The 25106-nt window shown below is 47.9% G+C and overlaps 1 protein-coding gene across 2 annotated transcripts in view; it reads right to left on the bottom strand.

Annotated features, from left to right (window-relative positions):
* Window positions 1–24488, bottom strand: part of ACSL1 (acyl-CoA synthetase long-chain family member 1) — a 44616-nt gene extending 20128 nt beyond the window's left edge. The window contains exons 1-5 of one of the 2 annotated variants that reach the window (XM_012724940.1): window positions 24420–24488; window positions 18509–18735; window positions 7853–7967; window positions 4167–4231; window positions 1026–1127 (exon numbers count right to left, since the gene is read on the bottom strand). In XM_012724940.1, the coding sequence (XP_012580394.1) occupies window positions 1026–1127; window positions 4167–4231; window positions 7853–7967; window positions 18509–18703 (477 nt within the window). In that variant the 5' untranslated portion in view covers window positions 18704–18735; window positions 24420–24488. Of the gene's footprint in view, window positions 1–1025; window positions 1128–4166; window positions 4232–7852; window positions 7968–18508; window positions 18736–21694; window positions 21760–24419 lie in introns of those variants that run through there. The other variant, XM_004682374.2, reaches the window with a different exon arrangement.
* Between the last annotated feature and the right edge of the window lie 618 nt (window positions 24489–25106).

Here is a 25106-nt window from a genome sequence, read left to right as displayed (position 1 = left end):
GGGGGTGGGGGGTGGGGGAGAGAGAAGTTCCTCTGGCAACATGAGCAGAAGGATTTGGGAAGCGGGAAGGAGGAACAAGCTGGTAGGAAGCTGCTGGCACAAACCCTGAGAAGTGATGGAGAGGAGCGACGTGGTCACAGCTCATCTCACCTCATCAGCCACATAGCAACTGGTCTACCTACAAGGCTAGTGCGGCAAGGTCACTCTTGCACTCACCATGCTCCGGGGTACCCATTACCTCCAGCTGCAGTTTTCCAGTCCTCGGCAGGAACCTGGCGCACGGCACAGATAAAGGCGGAGCTGCCGTAGGATGGGAGCACAGCCACTCACATCTCTAGCCAGGAACTGCTTTTCTACCTTTGTACCCGCTCCGCCCCCCCTTGGAGCCAGTTTCAAGCTACTAACGTGGAACTCAGGTCCGGGAATCCATAGCAGGGTAGAGACGACACACGCGGTTGTTCCTCCTGGCACCAGCCGAGTCTCTACATACTGAAACGGCTCCCTCAACAGACGTGCTGCGGGCCACAGCGCGGTGGTTGTTCCTGACATGCCCTACGCCACCCCACCCTCACTTCCTTCGAGAGCCTGCTCAGGCGCACCTCCAGGACACCCTCCTGGATGAGCTCCCCCAATCCTGTGCCCGTGTTTACATTCATTAATGACAGAGAAAGCATTTTGGGAGCCGTCTCCCCTGTGAGGATCCAAGTCTCCGCTGTGATTTTGTGCTTCACAGTGCCTAGCACATAGTAGGTGTTCAACAGATACTTGTACTGACTCAAAAATATCGAAAGGAGCCTACCTATGGAAGTGAGGACTATGTGTCCTAGTTATAGATTCATTACGAAAGGCCATCGAAGCAATAATGCTGGATAGGTTTCATCTGAGTGGATGTCACTTATATTTTTTGATCATGTTAATAAGTAAGACGCATGGTGAACGTCTGGTCTGGAGCAGAGATGGGTGTGAGCGCCAATCGGCTCTTAACCTGAGGACTCTCAGAGCCGGGCGCAGTCAGGGCTCAGTACCTCAGGTCTGTTTTGAGCAAAGATGCCGATGAACTGATCTGGAGAAGTCTTGAAGCCCTTCTGGATGAGCGCCGAGCCTATACATTCGGACAGTTCTTCCACCTGCAAGGGGGAGGAAAAATCAGCAGCAGTGTCAGGCCCACCCAAGGAGCAGGCCGGCACCCACAACCCAGGCGGCATCTCAGCCAGCTGACCACTCTGCAGAGGAGAGCGTGAACAAACAGGTTTTTGGTGAAATTCTGTGTTTTCGCACCAGAATTCACAATTAAGAGATGAGATCATAGGGTTCCTTCTGCAAAGCAAATGAGTACCCTCCAATCATGTGGGTAAAGATGATTACATGTCAGGGTTCCTGATCTATTCTACTTTACACTTCAGTTCTATACAATTACAAAAGTAATGTAGGAACAGAGAATTGTAAAGAATATATATAAAGAGCAGCAAAGCAGTCCAAACTTGTTACATTGGTATAAAGAGACACACAGTAAGTTTTGGGGAGACCTTTAATAACAGAAGAAGCTCTTATCGTTAGGATCTACCATTCCAATCTTGAAGATACATTCTTAGGAAATAATTCAGTCTTAAAAGGAGGTTTTAAAAAACTTTACGTAGACAGGGAATTTCAATAAATTCTCAAAGAACAGAAAAAATCTTTATGTAAAGATATTTCAAAATTATCTGAGGCCACAAAGAGGGAGAAAAGATCAATGGCTGGTTGGTTAAGTAAGTGAGGAAAATTTTAGAAGGTGCTTCATAGCTAATAAATATTACAATTAAGAAAACCCTATCAAACTTAGGAGCAAGCTGTAACAACACTAAGTAAAACTAACAAACACAAAATAAGTACAACATGCACACTATTGCTGACATGGAGGAAAAACAGGCCGGTTCATAAAAATCAGGCAGAACTTACCCAGCCCCTCTGTGCTCGCCACTGCTATGCCCTACTTAACTAAGAAGAGTTTCCTTTATCTTAAAATTCTGTTTCAGTCTCAGGGGATGAACTCTGAAGAGCCCTTTAACTCACGCCCATGCCCAAGGGAGGCAGAGCCACGCCTGCCACAGCCCAGAGCCCAGCTGCCCTGGCTCCTGGCGCCATCCTGGGCCAGCCTATGGGAGTGCGAGCTGCCTGGGGGAGGGACAGCAGGAGAGCACCCAGGAGCGTGTGCCCGCACACCCCAGCACACCCACGACTGACTGAGGGTTTCACAACTCTGGCTGGCGGAGGGAGGAGAACCTGTCCACAGAGCTTACTTTCTACCTTTAGAAAGAGGAGCCACACCTTTCTTCCAAGCCACTCAAAAGGACTCCTGGCTCCCAAAAGGTCAGAACCATGGGGGGGATAATGAAAACAAAGACTGAAAGGTATAAGTTGGCTTCAGTTCAGTCCAGCTGTGTGTGGCCAGGGCCTCTGAGTGAAGCGTATAGCTCACAGATCAATCACCTGAGTGGTTTTTAATCTGCTTTGAAAAATGCTCTCGGGAATGGCTGCTTCCTCTCCTCCAGCCAAAGGAGACATCTATTACAGGAATATCCTGTGTGGAATGTCCTGGCGCCTCAGTGTCACCGTGCATGGAGGGATGCATGAGAACTAATCTGGGCAGCCTACCCACCATCCTGCCAGGATCTGTGCCCAACATACATGAAGCGTTTTTACACCACTTGTAACAATGTGGGATCTGGGAAACTACTGTTTGGGTGGGAAACCAGTAGGCTCTGAAACGGGAATCTCTCTGGTCCCCCAGTGACAGCTAAGCTCATTGCTCTACAAGCAAGGTATGAAAAACTGTTGTCCTCTTTGTTCTTTCTCCTGAGACACATCAGGGAAAGTCTTGCATTTTGTTGATCTGCAGGTGAGGAGCAGGAAGGACACACCTTACCCCTTACGGTGGCGTTATTCCCTACAGGGGAGTCTGGCTTCGTGGCTGCTACGGAGAGGCCCCTTCTCATACAGAGCCCTGCACACAGCCACTCCTAAGGCGCCTTTCATACAAAGCATGGGAGAAGGAAGTTCGTTTGTACTCGGGAATGCCAGGGGTTACCTGGCCCGAGAACAGGGAGCTATTTCCTGAACAGCTGCACTGGAAACAAAGGCAGCACAGCGCACACTTGCAGCTGTTCCTGAAGGTCCTCAGGGTGCTACGGGACCGAGGAGAAGCATTGACATGTACTGTCATCATCACGCTAACTAGGAAAAGCAATGCCTCCTCGCGCTGCTACCCAACATTCACAAACAACTCCCTAAACAAGTGGCGCATGGATCAGCTGGGCGCTGCAGGGTGACAGAATCAAAATACGCTTCCTCCCAGCTTCCTTTGCATTTAGAAGCAGCAAAGGTATCTTCCAGGAGCATCTGTGCTGCTCTCTAGGACTGCCATGAGGTTAAATGTCACACTGGTCCCATGTGGGCCAGGATCTGTGGGATACCAGAAAGCATACCCTCATCTCTGATGCTGGTTCTGTTGGGCAAGTCCCATCCCTTCCTGGGGCATGTTTTTCTCATCTATAAAATGAGAGGGTTGCTCTGCATGGAGGTCTCTACGTTTTTCTAGCATCCCTCAAGGCTGAGAGGTCTAGGAGAAGAGTCTTCTGCTTCACGTACATTTCTAGAATTTCTTCTTAAATATTACCCTGTGTTCAAAAAGATTTTTAAAGAAAGTGTCATATGAAACAACTATATGACATGGTGGGAAGGGCACAACGACAGAGACAATAAGATCAGCGGTTGCCAGGGCTTGGAGTGGGGGAGGAGGGTGGTGGCAGGGTGGAACACAGGGGATGGTCAGGTACTGCACGGAGGACAGGTAACACGGCATATGTCTGCACAACATGGGGCAGCCCCTAACGGCCTTGAATCATAATGTATCGATATTCATCAACAAATGACACTCTACTCCATAAGGTGCCCACATCAATTCTACAATAAAGTGCATTGTGCCGTCAGTTAAATTGCTGAACTAGTTTCCCCCAAATCTGTCTGCGCATCATCTCCACCTGGGTATGGCAGATTGGTCCGAAGTTCTGAACTGGTCCAACACATGCACACTGCCGACACCTCCCCACCCCCACGCTCCATGACCCTGCGAACACTTTCATGCACTGGGAGCCGGCCTGGGTAGTGCCCAGAGGCAGAAAACCCACCTGCTTGTATGAAAGCCATTCGTAAGGTTTGTCTGGTTTCCGAGAGCCTAAACAAGGGCCGTTATCTAAAAAAGAAAAAAAAGGACTTAACATGTGTAAACGGCTCTAGATTCCCATTTGTATCCCAGCTCAAGCCGCGGCATGACAAGTAGGCTGTGCTGGCTCCCATATGAACCACAGAGGGTTCAGGTAGGAAGCGGTTCTCTGGGGGGTTGATCTGAATCTTTACTGGCCTGCTTACTCTTGTTTTGATTCCTTTAGTGAAGCAGGAGAGGAGGGTAAAGAGACAAACACAGTGCAGAAGGTCATTCAAGCTGGGGGATCCCTCTTCAGCTCTCAAGGAGCCAGTGGCTGTAGGCTTTGACATGTCCAAAGAAATATAAAGCCTTCTAACTCAAACTATGAAAAGGAAAATAGAAGCTGTAAGTGTACAAGTTCTGATGATCCAAGGGATCAAGAATGCCCCAGAATTTTAATTCTGCAAGTGAAGTCGTGATTGCAGAGAAACAAAAAGCAAGAAAAGCAGCAAAATGGAGGAAGAAGAAAAGGCGCTTATGAAAACCAAAGTCAAGAAATAGCAGGATGCCAGCTGAGGTCCCCACCAAGCAGACAGGCAGAAAACCCGCTATTAATTTTCTACACTCAAGAGTCGCAGGAAAATCAAGAAAACGCCTGATCATTTATACTTAGAATTAACAAGTTCTTGGTACAGATTAATCCCAAGCTGACCTTTTATGTTCAGCTAAAAAAGAAAAATATAAAAAAGCTGCCCCCTCTACAAGTCGACCCCCGATACAAGAGCGTGTGGGACGGGCCTGCATAGCTGCTTCTAGGGACACCTCAGGTCGGGTGCCTCCTCAGCTCCCGTCTGGCTGGGGTGTCTGCATTTTTGCTCTGAGACCCTACACTGGGCAGGCCATTCTTGGGCTGAGTGTCAGAGGAGCGTGCAGATCAGGTTTGGGGACCTTGAGGAAGAGGCGGGAAAGGAGAGAACGGCTGCATCTGGGGCCCCAGACACGGAGTCACTCTCCAGATATGGGAAGCGTGATGGTGGTATAGATTCAAGAGTCCGTTATGGGGGGCTGGGGTGCACAAGCTGGACAAAGCCCCCCCCCCTTCCACTGACTTCCTGATGCCTTCTAAAGCAGTGCTGACAGAAACACAGACTTTTGAGCCAAGAGGCTGATCCTCAGACCGTCTACATTCTTAGGGGCTAAAGTAAAAGATAGGGTGGAACATGACAAATTCCTTTAAGTAGAAAAAAAGTGCATTAGCCATGTGAAGTCATGCCATTTATTTTATTCCTTAAGAACAGGAACTGGCAAAGTACGGCCGGGGGCCAAGTCAGACCTGTCAGCTGTGGTTGGAAGTGCAGTTTTACTGGAACGCGGCCACACTGGCTCATTTACATATTATCTGAGGCTGCAGCCAAAGAGTTGCAACAGAGACCATATGGCTCAAAAGTCTAGAGTATTTACTATCTGGCCCTTTACAGAAAAAGCACAGATGCTAGCTCTCTAATGGTGGAAGTTAACTCCCAGGCTCACTGGGGAACGTAAAAGATTCTACTACACCAAGGTTCTTCTAACAAAAATTCTCAACATAAATGGACAGGCAAGGGGCCTGGGCTTTAGTATTTTTTAAAAGTTCCCCAGGTGACACTCAAGGCCAGCTAGGAATGAGGATGAACAATCGGTACAAATGACCATGTTGTGTGTGTTTTTTTTTTAAAAGATTTATTTATTTATTCATACAGAACTGGGGTACAGGCCAGAGATGCAGAGGGTGAGAGGATTCACCAGAGACAGAGTGGGGAGCAGAACAGGCAGATCGACGAAGTACACTGCTGAGGGGAGCAGTGGGCGGGTCAGGAGAGGTCTGCCACGCCATGTGGATCTCCGGGGCAGGTGGGGATTGAACTCATGAGGAAATGGCTTAAGCCATTTAGTGCAGTGCTTTAACCCGCTGAGCCACCAGGGAGGGCCGTGTTTTGTTTTTTAATGTTAGGTTTACAAACTACACTGACTTTTCCCAGTATCCAACAAACTCCAAACTTTTGTACCTTTCCTGGATGCTGTTGTTTTTTCTCCTGTAAAAGCCTAATCTAATGGTATCCCAGAACTGGTCAATCTTAGGACAAGAAGCTCCTCCAGAAAGAAAGAAAAGAAAAAAGGGGCCAGCAGAGCGACCCCTGCCAGTCAGCGCCTGTCAGGAAGACTGAATTCATTTTTCTTAAAACTGCTCTGAAACATTCCAGTAAGATCTTCATTTTGTAAGTAGAGCGATCCCCGCCCCCAAAGTTGTATGACTTGTCTCTTCATTAGGAGAGAGTGAAAATTATAATCTGTCACTATTCTCCTAAATGAACCTCATCTTCTGCTAGCAACAGAAAAAAAAAAAAGTACACGCGTTTATACACAGGCACACTGTGTCCTAGTGGTAAAGAGATGCGTATGTGCACACATATATTACATAAAAATATAATATTTTCATGTGGCCATATGTTTTGTTGTCTACCTTCTGGATACTTACCATCACAGACCAACCCCGTCCCTGATACTGAAGAAGTTCATAAATTAAAAATTACACCAGAGAGTTTGCTTTCCCTTTCCAGTGAGGCACAGTGAACCTATTACAGGAACATGGAGCACACACAGAAATGAGCAATCCGACTGGCCAGTGGCAAGTGAAAACCAATGAGTGCTTCCGAGCACCTTGTAATGCGACACGTGGCTGGGAGGGAGAGCACAGCCCACATACGCCCCCCCAGGAGACAAGGTTTACGTTAGAAAGCACAGATCCCAGAGATGGTTTCTCCAGAGGAAACCAGACCGAGTGAAAGTAAAGAGGCTAAAGTGCAGGGCAGTGGAGGCAGGTAGAGGAACTCCCTCGGCAGGGAGAGCCGCCAGTGGAGCACCTACTGTGTGCCTGGCACTGTACCAGGGCAGAGAGGAGGGAGGATTGCCAGCTGCCCAGGCTAGTGACCGGGAGGCCACGCAAATGCCTCTGCACCCCGGGGGGCTTGGAGAGAACAGGCCCAAGGGGCTGGGGAAGGGGTCGGTGCCCACGTAGAGGTAATGGATGAGAATGATGGGCCAGAAAGACTGCAGAAAAGGTGGAATGCAACAAGCTTTGTAAGATTAGTGAGGCCACACCGAGCACCCTGGGTGGGAAGGGGAGAAAAGAAGAAGATTCATGATCAGGAAAAAAGTGCATGAAGGCGTGGGCTGTGAGTGCTGAGGCGCTGTGGCTTGGCAAGAAGGCCAGGGGGACGTGAGGGGAGTGGGGTGGACGCCTGGACGGGAGAGGCAGTTCTCAAGAGCACATGCCCGAGCGTCTCCTGGGGATGTCAGTGCTGACTTCTCAAATGTTGAGTGCCATGGTCAAGTGAGTCTGAAACGCTCCATTAAAAGGCCTCTCAAATGCAGGAAATGACGGGCTCTCTAATGGCTCCAGTATATGCGATTCCATAAAACACAGGGCATACTGCAGACATGTCTGACCTCAGAAGCTCTCTGCCGTGGAACCATCTAGAGAAGCCAGTGTGCTTTCTACTCACGGACGTTATGGGAGGAGACAGGAGACTTGAACAATACTAAGTGGGTAAAAGATTGGAGCAAACAGGCTCTTTCTGAGTAAAAGTCATGACGTATTAATTAACCACACTAACTCAGTAAAATGCTTACTTGACACCAGTATACCCCTCTGGAAACCTTCATACAATGTTCTGACGTCGTCGTAGAAATACACCAGGGTCTCGTCACTGGTGAGAATCGCTGACCTCCGGGCTCCTCCACTACCCTGTGGAAAAAAGACAGACAGACACATTAGGTGAAGGCAGTAAAACACAAGGCCTGCGGCGGCCGGGGAGCAGCTGCTCTCTGAGCGTTTGCTGAAGGAACCGCTGTACAGGGTTTGCTGTGTGCAATTATACATCGTTCACTTGGGAACAAGAGCGGCTTCAGAGAAACAAGGTTATGACCGTGGCAGTCAGATCCCTGGGGAGAGGGAACACTTGAGAGGAAAAGATATGAGGTGCACAGACCTATAAGCACAGGTCCTGCCAGACAGGCCAGACTGGGCAGGAGGGGCAGGGCCCTGGCAGGGGCGCAGGCACAGTAGGTCTCCCACGTGGCATCTGCGGCACAGGGGAGGGTCTTAGGTCCACTCCTGTGGAGATGGCAGCCATCTGGCTTGACTTCCATCTTGTACTCTGTTCTTTTTATGATATCATCTTCACCGTTTCCTCTCTGTGCCACCTGCTCTGGAATCTAGATGTAACATCAGCTTCCCATGGAGCAGCTAATCCTTACAGTTACTGGCTACAAAGTGTGTACATGTTACTGACATACCCTGGCAAGTTCGGTCTGTGGCACTCAGAGGGCGGTGGGGTCGCCCGGCACCCTCCCCTAAGCTGGCTCACCTGGGGCTCAGGGGCCCACCTGCTACGCGGAGGTGTGCTCCGGTCATGAAGACACAGTGCCCAGATGCCTGGAGTGGCGGGAGTCCTCTTAAGAGGGCCGCGTCTCAACCTGTGAGCTTCTGGAGCCAGAGATAACGCAAGGGGCCCAGACATAGAGAAACCCCAAGCGCATGGGAAGCCCAACCTACATGATGCCAGAGTGTTCTTCGCATTTGCAAAGGGCAGTGTTCCTCTTTCTTGGGGGAAATTAAACAATGGTGCAAGGGCTTCTGGTCCCCAAGGCAGGCCTGTTCACAGGTGGGAGAGAGCATTTGTGGCCTGAAGTCTTATGGCAGAAAACAGGAAAGCTGCTGTGGAGAGCGCCGAAGGACGGGGCCTGAGAGAATGGACAGCATCAGCCGCACAGCTGCAGGGTGTGTTCCAGCGACTCCTGTTTTAAGATGGGCCCTGCCAGGTACGTTTCAATGGATTCGTTTTCCTCTTCTCTGCCACATTAGGACTCCTCGTTCCCACCACAGGCTCTTTCCTTCCTCTCCTGCATTACCGTCACTTACTTTACAATGTTCAGGAGCACAGGAGGACATCAGGGTGGGGAATGACAAGCCTCGTGAACACTCTGGTGTGTATCCAGGCTGATATATCTGTATGCACGCTTTCCACAGTCACAATCTGCTGGGGATGTGTTAAACTCCTGATCTAAAACTGTGGATTGCTTCCCGCATTATGTGTCGGCCAGTCCTCTATTCTAATCACCACCCAGTCTTCTCTGACCTGGGAGAAACTTTCTAGTACCTTAAGTCACGAGTTCAAGCATAGCTACCAGCTACCACAGCCTACTTCACAATGCAGTCTGCGGTGCATGCGTGACGACGGGAAACCTTCCCACGTCAGAGTCGTGCATTGTTGTGACGTGAAGCTGAGTCTGCTTTCTTCCCAGTAACATGGGGCAAGCGGGGGTGTACTTCCAGAGCGACTTTTAGAGAAACAAGGAATTTCCTGTAAGGAATTGTGGCTTTTTAGTAAGCATCGGATTTCAACCCAAGAAGTCACACAAAAGACGCAGGGCACATCATGGCTCAGGGAGGAAGAGAAAGGGGCCGGGGCTAGTGTGACAAACATGGACGGAGTGAAGAAGCTGCGAGAGTAAGAGGTGCGTCCGGCGGAGGGTGGAGGGGAGGCTCTGCTGCAGCAGCTGCCTGCAGTGGCCCAGCCACGGGCCTGTCAGCTCAGCAGCACAGGCAGCTGGCCTCGGGAGACCTCACAGCAGGAAGGGATGATGGTGCCTCTCCACCTCTCCTCACTCACTCGGTGTCGGCATTTCTCAGGGCTACCTCCACCAAGGTGATTCTTCCTCCCCAGTTCCCACCGTCAATGGGGCAGATGTAAATCCAGCAAGTCCCACGTGGAGCTTGTTCTGAAGGAGTCTGACTGGTATCTTTGCATGGCCCAAGTGACTCAGGGAGCACTGACTAGGCAGAAATGCACGAAGGGAGTCAGAGTGGACAGACAGGAGGCAGGCCTGGAATCTCAGAAGCAGCACCCTGACTTAAGGTCTGAAAAAGGGCGGTCTGGAGAGCGCCTGGCCCAGGTGAGGAAAGCAAATTAGCTAGTCCCGTGCCAGACCTGCTGAATGGACGCTCTGTGGGAAGGCGTGGTGGGCTGGGAACAGCTAGCCATCTCTGTTTCAGCAGCCCCTTTGGGATTCTGTGCCCAGGGAAGTGGCAAAGGCTGTGGTGATGCTTGAGAAAGAAATCTCTGAGGCCCTCCCTGGTGGCTCAACAGGTTAGGACATAGCACAGCAAGATGGCCACAGCCACTTCAGTGAGAGTTCCATCCCTGCCCCAGAGGTGACCACATGGCACTGCAGACCTCTTCTGACTCACCCACTGCTCCCCTCAGCAATGTACTTCGTCATTCAGCCTGTTCTGCTCCCCGCTCTGTCTCTGGTGAAGCCTCTCACGCCCCTGCACCTCTGGCCTGCACTCCATAAATGCATAAATAAATAGGTAAATCCTTAAAAAAGAAAGAAAGAAATCTCTGAGTGTTAACCCTATCCAGAATAGGATGGAGCAGGGAAGAGGCTCCAGAGAAACCAACTAACTACAGCAAGTCCTTGAATAATGTCTTTTAGCCAATGTCATTTATTATAACATCAATAGATAAAAAATCACCTCCCAGAGGGATCTTCCGTGTGTATGGAGTCCCTATACCCTGTCACAGGGCTGCTTCCCACCTCACACTCGGAGCTGGGAGCTACATTTGAATGAGTGGCTGAACACCACTGACTGCTAATACTTAAAAGTATGTGGGCCTTTATTTAGAAGGCTGGCGATTTTGTGACCATAGGGTCTTAACTCGTGTTTATATCAATTAGCCTATGGTAACTTGGCTTCACTTGATGTCATTTCACCTAACGGTGCACTATCCAAGAACCTAGGGATGACGGTCAGCGAGGACATACTGTGCGTGGGCCTGGATTAGGCCTCGTCAGTGGGAATGAGAAGACTGGCGATGGCGAAGCACCTCAGTGCTAATGAATGGAATCAGGTCACTCACTGGGGGTAGAAGGAAAGAGGGGCTGAGTCAGGGGGCTGACAAGACGGAGCTTCCATTTTATCAAAAAGAGGAGAATTGTGAGATTTGAGAACGACGCTGAGCTTCTCATTGGCTATATGGTGGCCACAGCCCTTCAAGACAGGACGTCATCTTTCTGAAAACCTATTGTGAGAATCACTGCTTTAGAATGTAATTTTATAACAAGTTATGGCGAGGTGATTCTTGGGTCAGGTTCATTTTTGGTGCTATATAATCTTCAGGACTTTGAGAAGCATAGAGGTAAAACAACCATAACCAAATGAAAGATGTTACTTACATCCCAAATAAAGGCATTATGTTGACAAAGTAACCAGAGGACAAGATGCTTGTTATTATGATAATTAGCAATTAGAGTGATTAGCAAAAAATTTGAAGATGACGTAGTGAATGCGTTCTGTGCCCAAAAGCCACACTCATTTAAGGCATAGATAATACTGGGTAAAAAAAAAAAAAAAAAAGGTCACATTGCACTTACTTGTAAGCCACACTCCATAAATTCAAGGAGTGAAGTTATGGGGATGGGGCACTAAACAGTAAAATTTATTCTTGGAAATCTGTTGCTTCATGGAAGGATCGCAAGTTCCCTAAAGAATCACTACTTCTGATGAGCATACACGTTATCATTCATCTGTCAAAACTGGGTGTCAGTAACCTCAGTTGTCCCTCTGAAGCCTGGTGAGGATTTCATGTAACCCCTGGAGCTCAAAATGTCTGCAGGTGATACAAAATCCAGCCATTTCAAAAAGCTGGGGATTAAATAAGTGGGTTAGTGAAGTATATGTGGCTAATTCTAGCAACACCAATTTCAATGAAAAAATACTAAATTTGGCCTTCTGACATAACCTACAATTGGGGGCCGGAGGTGGGGATTTCCACAGCCCTGAAGAAACAGGTAGTGGGAAGCTGGCACACCCCCACCCCCACTCCAGCAGGAAATCAGTCATTAAGGTTATGAGTCAGGATGGGCAATGGGCCTTTTATCTCGTTGATTGGAGATTTCTTTAATGTGGCTAGTTCTCGGTTTAAAAAAACAAAGGATTGTGAGTCAAACACATTACAGTCAAATCAGTGGTCACGAGTATATTCTGCAACGTCTATAGAAGCCAAGGTTCCTCTTGAAGTCATTCTCCCTGTGAGGGCTGAATTAGGAAATAGAAGTTCGAGTGCCATTTGGGGGGCAGAGCAAGGGCCCATGTGTACCCATCAGTGATTTCCAGGACCAGACCTCTTGGCCACATTTGCCAAAAAGGAACCCAGGAAGGCGATGAAGTTTGTGCCATCCCGTTATTTACATGCAAAAGCAAACGACATCTTCGAGAATTTCCCAGGGGGTACAGAGACCAAAGCCTGATCAATGGTGGGTCATTCTGCCCAATCTACAAAAAAAAAACAGCATCTCTGGTCACAACAGTCAAACACCCATTGTGTTCCCCTGGCTTATTCCCTCCAAGGAGATGAATGGAGAAAGGGGGAGGGGAGGGCAGGAAGAGGAAGGGAGGCAAGAGAGAAAGGGAGGAGAACCAAGTAATTTCTCAAGAGATCTGCAGACTGGGCTGGATTTGATGTTAAAGCCATCCGCAGGGACAAAAGCAGCAGGTGGAAGCACAGTCCTCGGGGTTAAACGTGACTTTTTGCTTATTCTAGCACCTCCCTTGTAAAATATACTCCTCCAAGCATTCGCATGTTACGTGCATCTTATCCTGCCCAGACCACCTCACCTGCTTTTTTAATCAACAGGCACAGGAACTACATTCCCAGCCAGTGCCCTCAAGAGAGCCCCTTCTCCTATCGGCAACACTGGATGCCAAACTAGGCCCTTTGAAGGTCGGCCAGCAGGTGACCCGCCCAGTTGCAGTTGCTGAATGATAATGAATGTGGGCTCCCTGTTCATGTTCACGGTTAACGGGGTGCCACTTGCTAACTTCCCCAAATCCTCTACACCCAAGAGAGCAAAGGAAGGGCAGGGCCATCTGCGTCCCACTGAGCACTGGCCTTGCCAGCTGAGGAGGACAGGAGCTGAGGGAGTGAGTGTGAACACCTGTGAAGGTGAGTCTCCTGGGGTGGGGGGCGGGGAGACCTGCACTTCTCCACCCCACATCTAACCAGTGGGGCTGAGCTGCAACCCGCCAGTTTACAGGGACATCTGGGTGTGTTTAAGAGATTTGCTATGGGGTCCACTAGCAGGTTCAGACTTGACCCCCACTGCTCTTCCTCATCTTTAGGGTGACAGGGCCAGCACACAGGTGCCTAGTCGGTTTTTGTTTTTTTTTTTGGTTCTTCAACATTTCCCGCTATGGTGTCCAACTTCCTGCTCTTCTCACTGCCCCGAGGGGAGGATTTGGTTAAGACTTGGGAGGCTGACATTTTAATCTCACCACTGGAAACCATCAGCCAGCCATGGGGGGGAGCAGCACCCATCCACCTCAGTGGGAGAAGAACGTTGAGTTACCACACCCAAGTGCCCACAAAGGCAGGATCCGGCAAACCCCAGGTACGGCGTCTACACACTTAGGACATGTCAGGCACCTGCTTCACTTTGGACTAGTCTGAAGGGGCCCAGCCTGTGCACGCACCCTGACAGGCGTGAGTATGAAGTAGGGCTTTATGTCAAGAGGGTGGAAAGGCTGCAGGGGTCATTTTTCATTCAGTACAGGTTGACCCTGTTTGAAGGAGGCTATTTTAAACTTAAATAAATAAATAATCCAGCACACTTTTCTGTCATTTTTGTACACATGTTCCCTATGTAATGAAGCCTGTGAGAAATGGCATCATTTGTACAAAGTCAAACTGTGTTTTCAGACCTGCTTTAATGCATTTCTATAGGGCAAATTCCTATAGGGCATTGTCTTCCTGATTAAAGCAAAACTGAAAATGCTTTTTCTTTAAGAAATTTTATTTATTTACTGTTGTGTAGAACTGGGGTGCTGGCCAGCAGTGTGTGTGGGGTGAAAGGATTCATCAGAGACAGACTGGTAAGCAGAACAGAATGATTTCCTGAAATCCACTGCTGAGGGGAGCAGTAGGCGAGGCAGGAGAGGTCTGCTGCCCACGTGGGTCAGCTCCCTGGCCAAGGATCGAACTCATGTCACAGGGGTGATACACTGAGACTTAATCCCTGGCCACCAGGGAGGGCCCCTAAAATGTTCTTTCCTCATGTGATTACTTTTCTTTCTTGAAATTTCTCAAGACAGTTACTTAATACTTCTATGAGTTGGTCATGGCACAAAGGCCAGAAGCTCTGCCTTTGGTTCCGGGAGAGCCGGCCCTCACCTGGCAAAGCGTCTCACCCAGAGGTCATTGCTCCCATCACCTGCGCTGACACTGCTACCACCTCACTGAAGTCACAAGTCAGTTCAAGTCGGTAGACATGTGCAGCCACAGAGAGCAATTCAGGTGAATTTGCTATGGTGTGAGTTTAGCAACAGAAAGTAAGCTCACGAGGGCTTCCAAGGTTTGTGATCAGCAAGTCCATTAAGGCGTAAGGTGCTAAAGCTACCTAAAGGGGTGAGGAGGCTCATTTCTGCACGCTGCTAGGGAAATATTTCTAAACAAACACCCTCTCCAAGTCCCTCTGTTCATCCCCAGCTGCTAGGGCTGCTCCTGAAAATGCCCCCAAACGCGTCACACTTTTCAGGAAGGCATGTTCAAAAACTCTCTGAGTGATATGGCAGCAGAGTTGCCAGGGGCAGAGTCACCAACCTTTGCTCACATCTTTATTTGCCCCCCACACACAATTATTCTGCAATCAGCAAAAGGAAAGACCAAGCAGTGGGGAAGACTGGCCGAGAACCCACAAGTACAGACAGTAAATGAAAGTGAGCGCCTAAAACCAGTCAAAACTCACGCCAGGATTACAGCCGGCTGCGAGGTCTGAGCACCCTCGCCTCCCACAGCCTCACGTGTCCTGCCGTTTTCCAGGATCATATTCACGTGTGTGCTCGCAGCTGTATTTATAAATTGCTGGCAGCAGCCACCGGACTCCTAGCATTTCTCCCTTCCCTTAGCGTTCACCAGCTGCCCCACCTGGCTCGAGTGCCGTCTTACAGCTGGTTTTGCCGCTTGTTCGCGCCCCACCGCCCGAGTCTGAGTCGGTGGTGTGACCTGCCCCTCCTGCTCCTGGGTAGCGGCTCTGCGCTAGCAGCTTCCTCGTCTTCCATCTCTCCCGTCACTACCTCCGCATCCCTGCACCCTCACGTTCATTTCGAAAAAGCAAGCTCCTGGATTTAGAGACCACAGCCGCGACTCTCCAGTTGATCTAGAAGACACAATCTTTCCTTGTTGTCCACATCTGTGTTTCTCTGCCCCACCACAGAACCCTGGTGATATTACTACTTTCAACAACTGTGATGAAGAGTTCTAGATCTTCTGCTCATTGTATGATACAAGCTCACCTCTTTGGACTCAAGTTTTCTTGTGTATAAAATGCTATGGCTAAAAGAGACCTTCCTGTGGGAAGAAAACGAACTTCCACGGAACCTGGGCCAAGGCCAGCCAGACACCCACACGCATGCATGCCGCCCTCTTAGCGACAGAGGCAGGGAGGTCCTGTCACTTCTGTCTTCCAGATGAGGAAGCTGAGGTCAGGAGAGTCTGCTGGACTTGCCCAACCTGCCTGGTCTAAGCAGAGGGGTCGGCCCCACCTCTGGCCCGTCTCTTGACCTCTGTGGTCCCTGTTGGCTCCAGCCTGCTCCCCTTTTCCCCTTCACTGCACCTGCCAAGGCCTGGGCCCGGCCCAAACCCAAAGGGTCTCAAGTGAAGTCATCTCCAGGGGGACATGGATTGCAACCTCACAGGAAAGAAAAGGCAAGTGACAATCGGACACCCTCCTCTCGTGCACTGAAAGACATGAAACACACACACACACACGTGCGCCCCATCCACTGCTCAGTTATGGGGCAACAGCAGAAAGACCTGTTTCAGGTTGGGAGTAGAAACTGCAGACGGGGCCTGGGGGGAAACACAGCTGTCTAAACAGGGTCTTCCTCAAACCGGGCTGAGGAATATAAGCAAGACCTTTTGGCTTCTAGCCCCAACCTAAGCATCTCTGCCACACTTCACTGCTTATGCCTTGACTGCCTTTTCTGCCACCGGTCTTCACCACCCTGACTTTTTTTAGGGGATTTTAGAAGCTGTTACTTATAAAGAACTTTGGTGCTGTCGGGTTGTGTGTGTGTGTGTGTAAGAGTGTGCTGGGCGACTGCTGGGTGGGGAGTGATGCAGTCACTCGTTTTAGCATCCTCTCATTTTAATGAGACTCCTCTCGTTCTAACATCCACACACAGTTGTGGGATGAAGGAGGTGAGCAGCTGTGCATATAAAATGGGAGTGGAAGCAGAGGGGATAGTGCTCGCTTGTTTTCAAAGTAGGAACAAAACAACATCATTTCATTCTGGTGACCAGATCCTGCAACAGTGCAAGCTATACGGGTCTTGATGAAAACAATGAATTAAATTCCTCTTCCTAGCACACAAGCTCACACGATGATGCTAGCTATAGAAATCTATAATTATTAAGCATCATAACTACAATGTTAATCTTAACTTCAGTAGTTTAAGTTCTTTTTTAGAATTGCAGAGCAAATTAAGTGTCCTAAGACCTAGAAATTCTCAAAATCAGAGCTAAATCTTGATTAGCCACAGAGAAAAATCAGCAAATTTGTATACTGAACAGTGAAATTACAGATTTTCATTGTTTTTTGCTTATCTGTCATTTTAAATGGTTCTACAAAGAAACTTCATGATTGCTTTAATAAGACTGAATGACTTTATGCTAAACTAGAACTTCAAAATCACACTATTTCCACAATTCCTTATACAGTAAGACTCAGCTTTTTTAAATGTACAGTCACTGCTAAGTTATAAATATCTTAAACCTGAACTTACCAAGTACCCAGTTCAGAGCAATGGAAACTGCTAACATGAGTTACCAGGTCTTCTGGCAGAAAAGAAGCAAAGCCCAATACCTCACACGAATAAAAAATTAAGCTACTCACTATTAGGATGTGATTAGCTGAGGTAAAGTATTAAGTTATCTTTACCTTCTAACAGAAAGCCAACTTTCCTTAGCAGTAGCTCAGTCCTACTTTTACATTTTCACATGAAATCCACTGACACAGCTTTATATATTTGAACAGTCTCACATTACAGACGCAAGCCCTACGCCTTCCCCATAACATGCAGGGCGGTGCCTCCCCGCCGCCCTGGAGCAAGAAGGGAAAGGCTTTTCGCCTGTGCATCTGAAAGCAGGAAGTGAAGTGATTCTCTCCTGTACCACATTCTTCCTGTACATATGTTGAAATGCGGAAAATTAATCTTTGCTTTGTAGGAGAAAACAAGAAGTTACAAAGCCTGGAGTAGGTGAGGAGATAAAACACCAGGAGATGACTTGATGATGGGAAACCCATGGGGATTACAATTGAGATGAAAAAAAAAAAAAGGACAAAATAATGTAAAAATAAACTATTATATAAAATAAATAAATAAAAATAAAAATAAACAGAATTTTAGAATTAAACATTGCAAGAGACCATGAAAAAAAATGAAATAAACTATGTATCATCATTAAAAAAAAAAAAACACCAGGAGAACTGGGCTTCTTCTTATTTTCAACCCTGAAAAGGTTTTTCAGTGACCTTGAAAAGAGCTTCGGAAGGAAAAGAAGACAGGGCACAGAAAAGGCATCTCTGGAAAGGGCCTTTGAATTTCCCAAGGTGAAGCCCTACTGAGAACGTGCACACGGTGGTTTAACTCTCACAAGGATGCAGCGTGACCGACAGCCGAACTACAGATAGTCGTGGCACTCAGCTCCTCAGCCTGCGGCCTCTTGCATGCCACTGTTTCTTCGTGTCCTATGCTGAACTGTGCAGCCAAGCTCCTAGCCTAATGTTATCCTACTTGACCCCCCAGAGCCCCCTTCAACAGCTGGGAGATGTCTTCTAACGTCAGATGTACCACAAGTGAAAATCTTCTTTCTACAACATGTGCTTGACACCCTCCTTTCTTCTGGAACAGGAGCCCTGTGAGAGCAGAGACCAGTGCCTGTCCTTCTCCTTTGTGGAATCCTCTGGGCCTACTGCAGAGTCGAGCACAGGGCTGAAGCGCCAGGTGGTCTCTGGAATAAGCCCGGAACACGCTTCCAGTGGCTACATATCCAACACCCCTTCACTCTCCTCTCTGCTCTGTATTTTGGCCTCTACTCCCATGGATCACAATCGGACAACTGCTGTTTGCTGAGCGTGCTCTGGCTCAGCGCATACTTGACACTATAAATCATTCAGTGAGGTTTAACTCATCTGGGGAAGCACAGGGAAAGCCCCTCCACTTACCGGCACTTCCACTGACTGCATAGAGAGGTCGCATGGTGGCTTCAGGGCTTTGGGCCTCGTGGCGTACCAGAAAGTGGTGAGCGCAGCAAATGCGCCGAATCCCATGAGTGTGTTGGTGGGGAGAGTGCGGACGTACTGTCGGAAGTCAATCAGCTCTGGCATTCGAAAATACCGGAACAATTCGTGGGCTTGCATTGTCCCGTGTTGCTGGTTCCTTAGGCTGAACTCTGTCAGAAGAGAACAATATGCTCATTTCATGATGGCAGGACTCTTCGAGAATTCCCCAACACCAACCATCTGACTCAGTGACTTGGCTGGCAGATGAAGGTATTGAAAGATTCAACCACAGTGACTGGCCCAGGCTGTCCAGTTTTACTTATCCGGAAAACACTTTCAGAATTCACTTTACTATTATCTCTTTATCACCCTGTGTCAAGTTCTCATTGGCTGCAATAAAAAGATTTTACTCACAGAGAATTCTCACCATAAAATGCCCAAACACATACGGGCCCTCAACTGCCTAAATGGCCCACAGCCTGCTTCCACTGCCAGTAACCAGGGAGCCTCAGTCATGAGTGTCTCAAGAGACTGCCCCGGGGTTGTACCCTCTGCACAGGACATCGGAAGAAGGACTGTCCGGACAGAAGGGGCCAGCTCAAACCACGGGCCAGACAGAAGGCAAGATGGCCACCTGGCTTGACTATGGTCATTGCCTATGAAGAACCCTTTCTTTGTGGGAGGAGAACAACAACTCTTCTGATGGGCTCCCCTCATTACTATCTCTGTGAACGAGCCTGAGGTGACCCTAAAGTAGCAGATAAAGAGGCCACCTTCTGGGTGGATATGGGGGCATTTACTCTGCTGGCTCCAACCTTCCAGGCGATCGTCTGCACTGGTGCTCACGGCCAACCCAGGCCAGAGGCTTCAAGCACCCCTTGCCCTGTTCACCATGAGCCCGCATGTTTACGTTCATGCGTGGACTGGCCTTCCTGCCCCTCTCCTCTGTTGGGCTACAATGTCCCCTTAAGACAAAAGTCCAAAGGGAATTACAACCTCCTAACAAAAGTCCCCCAGTAGGTTCTTCAGACCCTGCATTCTTAATATTTTAGTTTAATTTCCTCTCATTTACAGACCATCGAAGTACAGCTTCCAGTCACACAGTACCAGTTACGGAGTGCTGAGACCCAGATACAGGTGGCTGCTGAATATACGGACCTGGACTCTTGGGTGCCTGGTTTGGGACAGCCAGCACCACCCAGAGTAGCTCAGAACAACACCTAACAGCTGAAATTGACCCTGGCCTAAAAGGGTGACCATCTCATTCCCTTGCCCCCTGGCTCCCCACTTTCCCAAGATGACAATAATCTAGCTAGGGCAATCTCTATACCCCAAAATTCAGCTCAAAGCAGTGACAGAAGCCAAACCTTTATCCTACAAACAAAGATTTGCCACTGTCCTCTTAAGAGAGAGAGAAAATGTCAGGAAGTTATTACTCTGACTAAAACTGAGCCTCCATTCCTTGCCCACCAGGCAAGTTTGGGGGGCTTGAATAGTTAGGGGAAGTGATAAGGTTGCCATGGGAACTGAGACACGAATCTGATCACCTTGACCATGACCTACAGAGTTCCAGGAATGTAGAAGCAGAGTCAGGCACATTCTATGGCAAAGGTGAATGCCCAAGACAAGACATCTTAGCATGTAACTGGCACAAAGTGCACCCCGAGAGTATAAAGAGAGTCTCAAGCCCTTCTTTAGGTGCAGATGACATCTCCTGTCTCATCTCTGCTCCCTTGCAGGGTAATAATTAAATCCACCTTTGCTGTCCTCCAAAAAATTATAAAAGAAAAATAAAATGCACAAATAAGTTCTCTTCCACTTACTCAAATACACCCCACTCACTGTCACAGATAATGGAGAGAAGAAGCACAGACAAGCCCAAGGCACGAAAAGCCCTGTTTTCCTCTGACAAATCTCAGAACAAGTTCACAGCTGTTCAAAGAGACTAATCTAGATCCTGGGGTGTCTCTTAACTCCCCCATCCTCTTGGTACCATAAAATCAGAATACTAATTAATACAGGGAAACCTACTGTTGGCTATTCTGACAAAGTAATTAATTTTATGCTCCTCAAGATGCTACAGCTAAAAAGCAACGAATAAATTGGTGTACAGTAGTTTTAAACCAACCATCAAATATAGAAAGAGTATGTTCAGTAGATGAGAGAACATTTAGAACAGTAAATAAGAGCCCAGATTCAGGCCAAAACATGCCTCACCAGCTTATAGGCTGATAATTTGAGATAAATGACTTGACTTCCCAGTGCCTTTGTTTCCTTATCTATAAATGGATATTTTTAAAAGCATTTATCACATAGGTCTTTCATAATGACTAAATGATTCACACCAAGAGCTCAGAATTCATGAGGCAATAGACATTGCTTAATAAATGCCAGCTCTTATTTCCTCTACCAATACTCTGTGATTAGTCCTACATGCAGAATAGCAAGGTACAAAGGTAATAAAATACAGCAATTGACCACAAGGAATTTACACATAAAATTAAGAAGCCAGAATATGCAGAAGAAATTTAGATGCCAACCTGTAATAAAAGCTCAAATTGAAGGTTATAATTTATATACATAACCATATAAAAAATAAGTATGCAGTATACATAATAATCCTAATTAGAAAATGATTGAATAATTTCCCCATAGTATCTTTGGCAGTAAAAGAAAGAAAATCATAGCCAATGATCTGAAAGATTCAAAAATTCTTGGCCACGCCACAAGACTTCCATTTAACTACAAGCTGGGTATTTGTGAGCTACTAGCTACATGGTCTCTTTAACTCCCTGGTCACAAAAGTGGAACTATTTTTCTTTCTCCAGATATAGAAATACTTTTTAAGTTTAAAAATATAATGTCAAAAAAAATTTATTTTAACAGAACATCAAGTATTTTCACTCACCCTCAAAACTACAGGAGCCAACTAATGTATCTGTTCTGCTTAGTTCATGCAGTCTGGCACCCTTCAGCTCTGTGTTGTGCTATACAGTGTACCACAAAACACACACACACACCACACACACAAAATGTGAGGTTTAACATGACAACAAAGAAGAGCAGATAAGAACATTTCTTCAGGCCATAATTCTGGAGAGAAAGCACCAGACTTACAAAACCACTCACCATTGGGGCCACCAACAGCTGACTGCTGGGTGACACCCCACTGCAGAAACAGAAAAGGCAGGGCGGTGGGGGGTGAGGCAGGGCCCCGGAGTGCTCCACGGTGCTCACCCAGCTGGCCAGCCGGCCAAGGTCTCTCAGGGCATTAGTCACATGCTGAGTCTTGCGCTGCTGCCCACTGGGCTAAAGGTAACTAGCAGACAAAGTCCATACTGGACTTCCCAGGAGAATGGAGAGCGGAGGATGGGCCAATGAGGAGCTGGAGCAGAGTCACCCCACTGCTCCACCCATGGGCAGAGATAGGCATCAGTTAGTGTCACTGCCAGTGCCAGTATTGAAAACACACACTGTTTTATTTCTGTTTGTTTTTCCAATAAAGAGACAATGGGCACAGTCTGAAATGAATGATCAGATGCGGGGAGGACTTTTGAACCAAAATAAGACACCCAAGGAAGAAACAGATGGCCGACAGTACACTCGCAGCAGATGAACTCCGAGGAGTTGAGCTCCTCGGGCCGCTTAACATACGTGAGTGGCCAGTGTGTGCCAGGCGTTAGCTGGAAGCTGCTGGAATCCTGGTCCACGTGCTCAACCAGCCAGCCCATATGATGAAACAGGCCCTAGCCGCAGGCCAGGGTAAGGGGGACCCACGACCCAGCGAGCAGAGCAGGCCTCTCTGAGGATAGGAGGCTTTACACAAAGACTCTGAACAGGCCACAAACTGAGTCCAGCCGGCCCCGTGGGGGCCAGATTTCATGAGCAGTTCTGCAGCCCTACAAATGCAGAGCAACATGGGGAGCCATGTGCGAGCTGCCTCCCCCCAGTCGCAGTCTTCTGGCTGCTTGCATCACTCCCACAGTGCTCCGTGTCTGAACAGGAGCTGCCCACCCCTTAAGCATGTGTCCACCCCCTTCTCTCCCAACAGCCCCTGAAGCAGTTTCCATAAAGCCTAGATTGTGGGAATGTTCAAGGGGTTAGTCGACAGAATCACAGCTCTGTGGGAGAAGAGTACATAATTCCTTTATAAACAATGACCGTCATAAACAGGCAATTCATTTTTCCTATTTTAAGTATCGACAGCAGTCAAGCCACAGACAGGATTATGCTAAGAAAAAAAAAAATCTATTTCTGGGGGGGGGGAGGAGAGAAAGTTTAGGAAAGAAATTCTTTTTAAAAAATTCAGAAAATGACAGATTTGGTAGCATGAACATTTTTATGAGATATTAATCTGGAATGCTAAGGGTTTAAGTCCTGCCAAATTCTTATCTTTAGTGGGTGATAATGACAAGTTGCAGCAGTTTAATAATCCCAGCCTCTTAGCTGGTAACCAGGTAACAAGCTGCAGAACAGCTTTGCTGGACAAACTGGTTAATGCCACACACAGGAACACTAGAGTCTGGGCTGCAGAGAGTTGAGGCATGCAAACGGCAGTCCTTCAACACGAAACAGATGCTTCATACCCCTCTTTCCTTTCGGCTTAACTGCTATTAAGACAAGGTATTGGGGGTATTTAGGAATAGAAGCAGACTGAACTTCAGAGAAAATTAGCCACAAGAAAAATAGCCTTTAAATGCTGTGAGTGCACATGAACACCACGCTTTAAGATGACCCACTGGTCCCTGAGAAGTCTCAAGACTCACGCAATCTGCTTCAATGATTAAAACATAGACACATTCTACTCTTGCACTCATACCATTCTAGTTGGGATGTATTTTTAAAATTCTTTGAAAAGCAAAATTTCACATCATCTTATCAGGATATAATCATGCTGCTATTTGCTAAGAATATGGTTCAATCGGCTTAAAAGCTTAACTGTCAGTATTTCTGAGTCAGGAACACAGAAGACTATTGGCTTCTTCTTCCTGCACATGTACTGATATCCTCCCTGTACCTGCCAAAGTAGCTTTGCTCCGCTGGGTCTCTTTAGTTTCTATAAAGCTGGAATCTAAAGCCACAGGCAATGATCAGGGAAATCTGGTGCAAGCACAGTGCAAAGAATCAGAGCAGAGGGCACCTTTAAATAGACCTGGGTTGAAATAGCTGACCAGGGCAGGCTACTGGTCCCTGCAATGGACTGCATGACTGTCAAAAATCAGAAATCCTGACACCTGTTCTCAAACTTTGGGAAGAATAACTAGGAACACAATTAATATGAGCTGGTGTTTTGGAAACAGCTTTCCCATTCTCTATCTTAGCTAAATAGTGCAACACAAAACACTGATAAAGAAACTGAGGATGGAGATTTACGAGCTTTGCAAAGTGTCTTCCAAGACCAAGACACCAAGCCGACTGTAAATGCATGTCTTTTCCTCACACAAGCAATTCTTAATCTGTTGGGCCACTCTTCCTCTCCACTAAGCCTATCTAGCACACTCTTTGTACATGGGGCTCACAGTCCCCTTCAGCCCAATCCAGGGTAGGAATAGTAGGAGCAGGTGGGTTCTGAAGATGCTCCCAGTATGACAACACTCCATAACACTGTTTGATAGCCTGGTATCTGAAATCCAGCTCAACTCTCCACATCCCACTAACATTTATCAGGTTACCCTGGCCTGTGGGTTCAAGGTCCACTGTATACAAAGGTTCACCTCTTACCATATTGTTTGCACCAGGAAGAAAAACACAACTGTTTCAGAGCCAGAGGTGACCGACAAGGACATCATTCTCCTAAGACACACACACGCACACATTCGACACGATTCTTGCAATTCTGCAAACTTATACTTACTTTAACATTTTATTTCATCCGTTATTTATAGATCACCAAACGTGATCTGGATCATTTTCTCCTCCCCAAGTTCCTCAAGTTTTCGCCCAACTGAATACCAGTTTGATGGAATAATTCCCTAGGAATGCAGCCCTCAAACAAGCCCACATAAATAGCACCCCTGCCCCACAGCAGCAAATGAAGAAATCCTGACATCTTTCCTTAAAGCAGCAAGCCAAGCTGGCAAGATGCTGCCATTCCTTGCTCCACCTCCTGCCCTTGTACAATGGGCTATTTACCGAGGGCTGAAAGCTCCCCCTTGTCCCCCACTGGCTGGGCACGACTCAGGCCTTGGGGAGGAACAAGAGAGCAGCAGCAGGACCATTTGCTGTGTTTTCAGCCTGCCACTCCAAAGCCGTCGGGTGCATGCTCCTTAACCCTGGCTGGCAAACTACGAAAGCTAGATTTGCCTAAGCCATGCTGTCTTGAACCGAAAGAGCAGTCAGCTCTCCCTAGAGACAGAGTGTTCAGACGCTCCAAAGAGAGGCAGAGGGTACCAGGTAGAAAGGAAAGTAGAGGTCACTGTCCAGCCCCCATCCCACAGGGGATTCTTGGCCGTGGTCGCTGTGCCTGGACCATCTCCTCATTCTGAGCCCAAGGAGAAAGATGTTCTAGGTGACTCCGGGGTCCTATACAACCAGCAAGGAA

Source organism: Condylura cristata, unplaced genomic scaffold (genome assembly GCF_000260355.1).
Source record: "Condylura cristata isolate star-nosed mole 26May11 unplaced genomic scaffold, ConCri1.0 scaffold00014, whole genome shotgun sequence".
NCBI classification, from domain to species: Eukaryota; Metazoa; Chordata; class Mammalia; order Eulipotyphla; family Talpidae; genus Condylura; species Condylura cristata.
Note: the sequence above shows the minus strand (reverse complement) of the source record. Positions and strands in the feature narration are given on the sequence as shown.